Source organism: Pelodiscus sinensis, chromosome 19 (genome assembly GCF_052426305.1).
Source record: "Pelodiscus sinensis isolate ZL-2025 chromosome 19, ASM5242630v1, whole genome shotgun sequence".
Classification (NCBI taxonomy): Eukaryota; Metazoa; Chordata; order Testudines; family Trionychidae; genus Pelodiscus; species Pelodiscus sinensis.
The window spans coordinates 5,293,125-5,301,816 of record NC_143070.1 but is presented as its reverse complement, the minus strand read 5'-3'; the positions used below and the strand labels follow the sequence as shown (position 1 = coordinate 5,301,816).

The 8,692-nt window shown below is 54.0% G+C and overlaps 1 protein-coding gene across 4 annotated transcripts in view; it reads left to right on the top strand.

Annotated features, from left to right (window-relative positions):
• The window catches only part of LOC142823248 (uncharacterized), a 47,090-nt gene extending 39,216 nt beyond the window's left edge, over positions 1 to 7,874 (top strand). Inside the window, exons 1-3 of one of the 4 annotated variants that reach the window (XM_075914069.2) lie at positions 59 to 515; positions 4,915 to 6,052; positions 7,266 to 7,874. In XM_075914069.2, the coding sequence (XP_075770184.2) occupies positions 74 to 515; positions 4,915 to 6,029 (1,557 nt within the window). In that variant the 5' untranslated portion in view covers positions 59 to 73 and the 3' untranslated portion in view covers positions 6,030 to 6,052; positions 7,266 to 7,874. Of the gene's footprint in view, positions 1 to 58; positions 890 to 1,594; positions 1,722 to 4,914 lie in introns of those variants that run through there. The other 3 variants (XM_089770820.1, XM_075914070.2, XM_089770821.1) reach the window with 3 other exon arrangements.
• Positions 7,875 to 8,692: the final 818 nt, after the last annotated feature.

Genomic DNA, 8,692 nt, shown 5'->3' with positions numbered 1-8,692 from the left:
GGATGGGGGGGGCAGCTTTAACCCTGCCACTGGGGGGGGGAGCAGAGGGCTCGGGCGTGGGGTGCAGCTTCCAATGGGGGGGTGCAGGAGGCGGCCCTGGGCTGGGGGCCAGGGGAGCAGGGTGGGGTGGGGGTGCAGCCTCTGGAGGAGGTCAGGGGGCTCAGGGGTGGGGGTGCAGGCTCTGGGAGGGAGCTCGGATGCAGGGGGTTGGCGTGCCGGGAGGGGGGGGGGAAGCTCGTCACGGACAGCTCCTGGCTGCTGCCCCCTCCCAGCATGGCCCGTGGGGGCGGCGGGAGGCTGGGGCCGGGCGGAGCCATCGAGCAGCCTCCGCCCCGCCGCTGTGTGGTTCCTGGGTCAGCTCCTCCCTTGCGCGCCGGGAGCCCGGACGGAGCCGCTGCTGCCCAGGGGGGGTCGGAGGGCCGGGGCCGGCCCGCGGGCCAGTTCTGCGGCGGCTGCAGCGCGCCCCTGGGCAGCTCCGGGCTCTGCTCGCCCCAGCCTGGAGCCGGAGCCTGCAGGTGCCGGGGAAACCCGGGGCTAAGGGCCGGGGAGGGACGCGGCTCCCTGGCTGGGCAGGCGCCGGGCGGGTGGAGCTGAGCTGGGGGGGAATCCCTGGGGTGGCTCTGGGGCTGGGTTGGCAGAGAGGGGCGGGGGGAGAAATCAGCCTGAGATGGAGGGGAGGGATTTTGGGGGGTTGTTCATCTGAAACTGTGACCCCAGCACCAACCCCTGAGCCAGGCCAGAGCCGGGACAATTCCCCCCACACACCCGCGGTGAGTTGCTGCTGGGCCCTGCTTGCTCCCTCCCCGCTCCGAGTCTGGCTTCTTCTCAGCGTGGCCAGGAAGTTACAGACAAGTCCTTCTGGGGCAGACCCTGTTGCCCTCCTTTATGGGTGTGTATTCCCCCTGGGGCAAAACTGGCCCCCGTCCTCCAGTGTTCCCTGTAAGCCACGGCTCCCCCGGAGAGAGTCCAGTGCTGGCCAGCTGCTTGGCAAAAGGCCCACAGCTGTTTTGTGTTTTTGTGGGTGGTGCCCGTCCACACAGGCCTCGGTGCACGTAGCAAAATGTATTCCACACCTGCTGGGAAAGACATTAGAACATTGCCAGCCTCCGCCTCTCTGTTCTCCAGATCTTCCTTGTTGACTGGCTTCTTGCAGGGAAGCCTTCTACTCCTCTTCTCCCCCCTCCCCCTCCCCCCAGCCATTTATTGCTAATTTACAAAATGCCTGGCCACTCTGAGAGCGGCCAGACAGATGACGGCCTCGTAAAGTCTGATACCAAGATCAAACTCCCTTGTCCCGCTAGCTAGTTAAGCGTGCAACATGTAGGGGAAACTGAGGCACACACTGTTCATATAAAACATTAAGAAAATCCCTTGCTTTGTCAAAGCCTCCTGCTGGTAAGTGAGAGAGAAACACGAAGGCCCCTGCCCTTCTCCATCGGCTGTAGGGACAAGGAGTTCTCCTTTCTCCCTACTCTGATGCCCCCTGGCCGCTCTAAACGGGGTAGGAATGGGATTCTGCTACTCTGCCATCCTGTGACCAGCGGGATTGTGGCTGGGGCTGCAGGCAGTGGGTGAGGGACTCTTGTTGTTGCAGATGCGGGTGACCTTCGAGGAGGTGGCTGTGTATTTCACCCAGGGGCAGGGGGCGCTGCTGGGCCCCGTTCAGAGAACCCTCTACTGGGACGTCATGCAGGAGAACTACGAGGCGGTGACCTCGCTGGGTAAGGGATCCTAGTCCTTTAATTATTAGAAGCTGGGGTGGAAGGTCTGGGATGTGACCATTTGGCTTCTGTGCAGATTCTTCCCTGATCCCATAGATTACGTCTACACAGTGGCTGGGAGGTGGGATTCCCAGCTCAGGTAAATTTACATGCTCTAGATCTCTTGGAGTTAGCGCCTGAAAAGAACAGTGCATGTAACACCTTGTGCTGGACACCTGAGTACACCCCAGAGGGGAGGGCGGGGCTGTATGCAGGTGCTTAATCCAAGCCACATCCCTTGACTGCCGTGCCACACTGCTGCTGTTGGATGCTAATAGTAACATTCATCTGTCTGTCGAGCCGGGAACTGCATCTCCCATCTGCGGTGCAGACAAACCCTCTGATTTCAGGGGAAACCGGTTCTTTAAGAGACTCCCCCAACCGTGGGTTAGGGGAGTCAGAAACACAAGGGAAACCTAATTCATCGGCATCCCTGCATCTTTTGAGGTAGCAGAAGCATTGCATGGTCCTGTCTGTATTAGGGATGGAACAGTATAGAGGCGATTAACTGATAAGCAAAAGTGTATAGGTTGATGCTATAGACTACACACATTTCCCCTCCACCTTGCCAGTAAATGATTTAGCAGGCTGGCCAGCAACCCGGTTCAGTCGGGTCTGGGAACTCAGTCTTCCCCGCCCCAACAGGGGTTGCTACCACCCTCCACTGCTGCCTCTGAATCAGAGGCAGTAGCATAGGGTGACAGGCAGCCAGTCCATGAGGGGAGCTGGTTTTTAAACCGGCTCCCCAGGTGGACCATCTTCCGCCTGGCACCCCACGCTGCTGCCTCTGATACAGAGGCAGCGGTGTGGAATGGCAGGGGGCTTTTCGGGAGTGAGGCCGGATTCCACTGGCTGCCGGCCCCATCTATAGAATAATCGAGTAACCAATAAGAATTCATGAGATTAATCAACAATTCAATTAACTGATATCGAACATCCCTAGTCTGTATTTATTCATGTCTGTTCCCCTCCCTTCCTGGGATGAGCTCCGTCCATGGGGCAGATGTCACCCACCCACGCAGACCAAGATCTGACGCTCCTTGACTTTGTGGCCCCATGGGTGTTTGGAATAGATGTGGAGGCAGAATCCAATTTCTCCTTCGTGGGTCCCCGGTGCTCGGGAATCTCTCTGCCAACTAAAAAACAGCAAATAGTCTGATATCACTTTATAGACTAACCAAACTTGTAAATGGGATTGTGAGCTTTCGTGAGCACGGCCCACTTCTTACCGGAAAACTCCGGTCATCTGAAGAAGTGGGCTGTGCCCATGAAAGCTCATGATCCCATCTCCATGTTTGGTTAGTCTATAAAGTGATATCAGACTATTTGCTGTTTTTTAGTTGGCAGAGAGATCCCCGAGCACCGGGGACCCACGAAGGAGAAATTGGATTCTGCTACCAGACCATTGGTTGTTTTTTAAGTTTATCCTAGAATCATAGAGCTGGAAGAGACCTCACGAGGTCATCAAGTCCAGCCCCCTGCCCAAGGCAGGACCAATCCCAACTCAATCAACCCAGCCAGGGCTTTGTCAAGCCGAGACTTCAAAACCTCTAGGGATGGAGATTCCATCACCTCCCTAGGGAACCCATCCCAGGGCTTCCCCACCCTCCTAGTGAAATAGATTTTCCTAATATCCAACCTAGACCTCTCCCACAGCAACTTGAGCCCATTGCTCCTTGTTCTGCCCTCCCTCCCCACTGAGAACAGCCTCTCTCCATCCTCTTTGCAACGTCCCTTCAGGAAGTTCAAGGCTGCTCTCAAATCCCCTCTCACTGTTCTCTTCTGCAGACTAAACAAACCCAAATCCCTCAGCCTCTCCTCCAGCCCCCTCATCATTCTGGTGGTCCTCCGGTGGACCCTCTCCAATGCGTCCACATCCTTTCTATAGTGGGGGGCCCCAGAACTGGACACACTATTCTAGATGTGGCCTCCCCAGAGCCTGTACAGACTAACTCTGCTACCTGTGGAAGCTTCTGACAACTACGTGATTTCCTCCGAGCTGGGAGGCACTGTTAGTCCTTAAATCTTACTCTACCTATAAAAACGGTTTTTCCTGCGGGACCACAGAGTGATGTCATCACGTCACCCTGCGTCCCGCAGCCCCTCCCCCCTCAGCCACCCGGCCTCCTCCCTCTCTCCCCGCTGCTGCTAACCCCATCACGAGGGCAGCCACCTAAGGCTCATGAGATTGAGTATGTCTCTTTGACTCCTCAACAGCAGCACTCACCTTCCTTGCAACTTGAAGGTAAACTGCTGCTGGGCTTGGGGGGGGGGGGGGCAGTGAGGCCCGTGGGGTGGGGGCGGGACTGGGTTACGCCCCGCCTCTGAGCCGCTGCGACTGACTGACGCTCCGGCAGTCACCACGTGGCGGGCGACTGGGGTGTTCTAAAAACAGCTGTTCCAGTGCATCGGTGGCAGGAGGGGAGGGAGAGAAAGTACCCGGCTGGAAGAGGGAGAAGGGGACCTGGATGGCAGGGGCAGGGAGGGAGAAGGGATCCTAGTTGGTGTGGCCACATCCCAGCCCTTCCTGGTGGCTGGGGGGAAGAGCCAGTGTTCCCAACCTGCCCCTTCTTCTGGGACGGGGGTTGGCGGGGTTGGCGATCACAGTGAGCAGGGGACACAGCCCCCTAGTTTATTTTTAAAACCTCTGTTCCCGGCTTCACCCCGTGGTACTGTTGTTAGACCCTGTGCAATAAATTGTGAAGCTATAAGGAACATAAGAATGGCCGTACTGGGTCAGACCAAAGGTCCATCTAGCCCAGTATCCTGTCTGCCCACAGTGGCCCGCACCAGGTGCTCCAGAGAGGGTGGACTGAAGACAATGATCAAGCGATGTGTCTCCTGCCATCCCTCTCCAGCCTCTGACAAAACAGAGGCCAGGGACACCAATTCTATCCCCTGGCTAATAGGAGAGAGAGGGTTTAAAAAAAAAAAGGCTCCTTTATGCTCGGAAGATGAAGAGTGTAATGGATCTTGGAGCAGCAAAGACCCATTTCAGAGAAGGAAAAATTTACAGCAGGGTTAATAAATGGTCCCTTTCGTAGTCTTCCCAGCAGCTGGGGTGTGTCTCTTCTTTGCCGTTGCTTTTTGGTCCTTTTCTCCCCCTGCACAAGGCAGGGATGGCTCATGTCTGGATTCTCTGTCTGTATTCCAGAAAGTGCCGGGATGGGGCCTGAAAATGAGGAGAAGCCACCGCGGGAAAGTAGTGAGGAGGCGGGTCTGCAGGGAACCGTATTGTGCAGATCCAAGAGGAGCCTTTCACAGAATCGTAAACGAGGAACAGCCGGTGAAAAGCAGCGCCGCTCAGGGAGGCTGCTGGCATGCGCCCCAGGCAAGAAAACGTGTGAGCCCATAAAAGATGGTAGAGGCTGCCAGGACCTCAAGGAAGCCACAGCCCGGCCAAGAATCCCCAGAGAAGAGAAAAAAAACACCTGCGCCAAGTGTGGGAAGAGCTTCATTCGGCGGTCACACCTGGTGTCCCATCAGAAGGTCCATACGGGAGAGAAACCTTATAAATGCCTTGTCTGTGGGAAAGTTTTCAGTCAGAGCTCCAACCTGATTTCCCATCAGAGGATCCACACGGGAGAGAAACCCTACAAGTGCCTTGTTTGTGGGAAAGGTTTCAGTCACACCGCCAACCTCATTTCCCACCAGCGGATCCACACGGGAGAGAAACCTTATAAATGCCTCGACTGCGGGAAAGGCTTCAACCAGGGTTCAAACCTTATCAGGCATCAGAGAACCCACACCGGTGAACAACCCTATAAGTGCCTGGAATGTGGGAAAAGCTTCATTCAGAGCTCGGATCTTATCAGGCACGAGAGGACCCACACCGGAGATAAACCCTATAAATGCCTGGACTGTGGGAAAAGCTTTGTTTTGAGCTCGGATCTTATTTCCCATCAGAGCAGCCACACAGGAGAGAAACCCTACAAGTGCCTGGACTGTGGGAAAAGTTTCAATCAAAGCTCCTACCTTATTTCCCATCAGAGAACGCACACGGGTGAGAAACCCTATAAATGCCTGGAGTGTGGGAAAACATTCAGCTGGAACTCAAATCTGATTTCACATCAAAGGACTCACACAGGAGAGAGACCGTACAAGTGTCCGGACTGTGGGAAACGATTTCTTGACAACACCGCCCTTATTAAACATCAGCGAATGCACACAGGAGAGAGACCTTATAAATGCCTGGACTGTGGGAAAAGTTTCAGTCGGAAATCAACCCATATTGGACATCAGAGAATTCACAGGAAAAAAAAACCTTGAATGTGGGAGAAACTTCATTTGGGGTGAGCTTGTATCAGGCATCAGCAAACCCAGACAGGAATAGAACTCTTAAATATCTTGAACATGGAAATGACTTTGAGTGGAGTTGACATTCGCAACTCCCCACGGGAGAGAAGGTCTGTCAATTCCACTCTTAGGCCTGGACATAGTTTCTTTTCAAAATTAATCCAATTCCTCTGCCCCTATCTTTGATTTCTTTCATGCCAAGTCAGGCTCTCGTGGGGGCTGGAGAAGTCACAGACCCAGAGGGGAATTCACATGGATCCCAAACTCTGTGTGATCGTTCCGAGTTGAAATCCCAGTTTCCATCCGATTAGAATTTGAGTTTTTCTCCATTTGTGAGGATGGCGTTAAAACTTTTATAACTAACATGACAATTAAGTCCCCGAATAAGGCAGGTGTATAGAAAAACACGAGTAACAAAATCTGTTCTCCTGATTTTGAATCATCTAGAACTTACTCCAGGATGTCACTTTATATGGATCTGAAAGTGTCTGACAGTCTGCCCTGTATTGTGGGTTGTTCTCCATTTAACGAAGGCCGTTTGGTCACTTAGCAGGATATTCGTTTTGTTCTACACCGGATCCAGATTTAGTGGGGACTCCAAAAGACAAATGACCATTTGCCAGAAGGCTCTGTTATTTTATTTGTCCTATATTCCAACCCTTTACCATGAAATATTAATGTTGTTTGAGCAATGATTATTATACATCCCCATCAGCACAAAGCCAGTGTGAGAGTCACAGGCCAAGAGGCAGACATTAGAATGGGGAAGGAAGTTCCTGCCTGATTCCTGCAGCGATGTGAGATACAGGAGTCGGGAGAAAGAGATAAAGGGCTGAGAAAGTGCAGGGTTTTCTCTGGAGAGCCAAACCGCTGAGGCTGAGAATTGTTAACTTGCTGCCCTGGAGCCAAAGCGACCCAGGAAACAGGCTGTGAGCATTGGGACCATGTCTCCACTTGCAGGATGATCGATGCTTCCAGAGTTTGATTGAGTGGGTCTAGTAAAGACCCGCTAAATCAAATGCTGAGAGCATTCCTGACAGCACCAAAATGCCTACTCCTCGTGAGGCGTAAGGGAAGTTGATGGAAGCGTTTCTCCCATCAACCTCTCACTGTGAGGACCGTGCCAAAGCTCAACTTAAGGCATGTCGATATCAGCTATGTTTTTTACGTAGCTGGAATTGCGTAATTTAAACCGACCTTCCTCCCTAGAGTGGACCCGGCCTCGGTGAAGCCATCCCTGAATCCTAGGCTACAAATGATGCTGCTTGTGGAGAGACTGGACGAATCAGTGATTCCTGGGTGCACGAGACTCTGCAAAGCCAAGAAGGAAACTTAGGGAAGTCAACAGCACAGCTGACGGTGAAGCCGGCGGACGTCCATCACTGGAACAGGTGGGCAATGAGGAATCTGTCAACCAGAATGGTCACCCCAACACCTGCCTCCACAGCCTCCGTTACTGGGACGACAGAGACTCTCTGCCACGTTCACCCCATGTTCGCCAAGGATATCCCTGGGGGAGGGGGATCAAATTCTCAACCCAGGAGTAGAGATGCTGTGCTGTTCTCCAGCTCCCCTTGGCCCCAGGCATTCCAGCTCTCAGAGCATGTGCTTCTCTGTGACTGATTCCCGGCCTCTCCGATGGATCCTCTGCATTTGACTGCACCACACTGCTCTGTTGCCGGCGCCTGCCGGAACAGCGCCATATGGGCCTGGGGCTGACACACACCGTGATGAGCTGGGCTCTGGTTAGCTTCTGGTTTTGGCTTAAAAAGAATAAAGTTGAACTTTGTTTCTCAAACTCTTCGATTCCCTTGTCAGACTAAAAACGGCCTTTCACGGACTCCAAATCCATCTGGGAACAGGCCCACCAATGGGGGCAGGAGGGAGGGAAACTGCTCCGGGGCCCAGAGCTCCCGGCCGATGCTGCTGGGCCCTTTAAATTGCCACTAGCCTGCTGAGTGCTTGGGCGACCTGGCGTGGCACATTCCGGGCGGCACTAAGGCACCATCCTCCTCCCACACCCACCTTGTGCCGGGGCCCGGCCTAGCTGTCAGCTCCCCTGCCTGGGAATCCTCTTCCAGGTGTTCTTTCCCCAACCCTGAACACGACATACGCCCGGGGGGGGAAGCCCGGAGCCTTGGTACATGTGCCCCAAGTTGTAAGAGTGAGGTGAGTGTCTTCCTTGTCTCACCCGCTTCTCTCTTGTGGTTCCCCATGCCCTGGCTTCGAGCACAACAGCAGGGATCTGCATTGGTGCCGCTGCAAATGTGTAGTGTAGGCTAGGGATGGAAAAGTCTAATCAACTGTCTGATAAGCATTTGCTTATTGAATAGTCTTTTGACTAGTCGACTAGTCGATATCCGTCCCCTACCCCCCCTTTGCTGCCTCTATGAGAGAGAGCAGTGTTTCCCAAATAGTGCTGCGTGGAACCCCAGCGAGAACTCGGAACTCCCCCTGTTAAAGAGACAGTTTTTTTTTTTTTTGCTTGGCTGGGGTTCCTTGAAATTCTAAAGGGGTTCCTTGGCCAAAAAGAGTTGGAAAACACTGAGATAGAGGCAGCAAAAGGGGGGCGGAAGGGACACTTCAAAGTGGCATTTCAAAGGTGCAGCTGCTGCACACGCATGCCCCGAGCCATG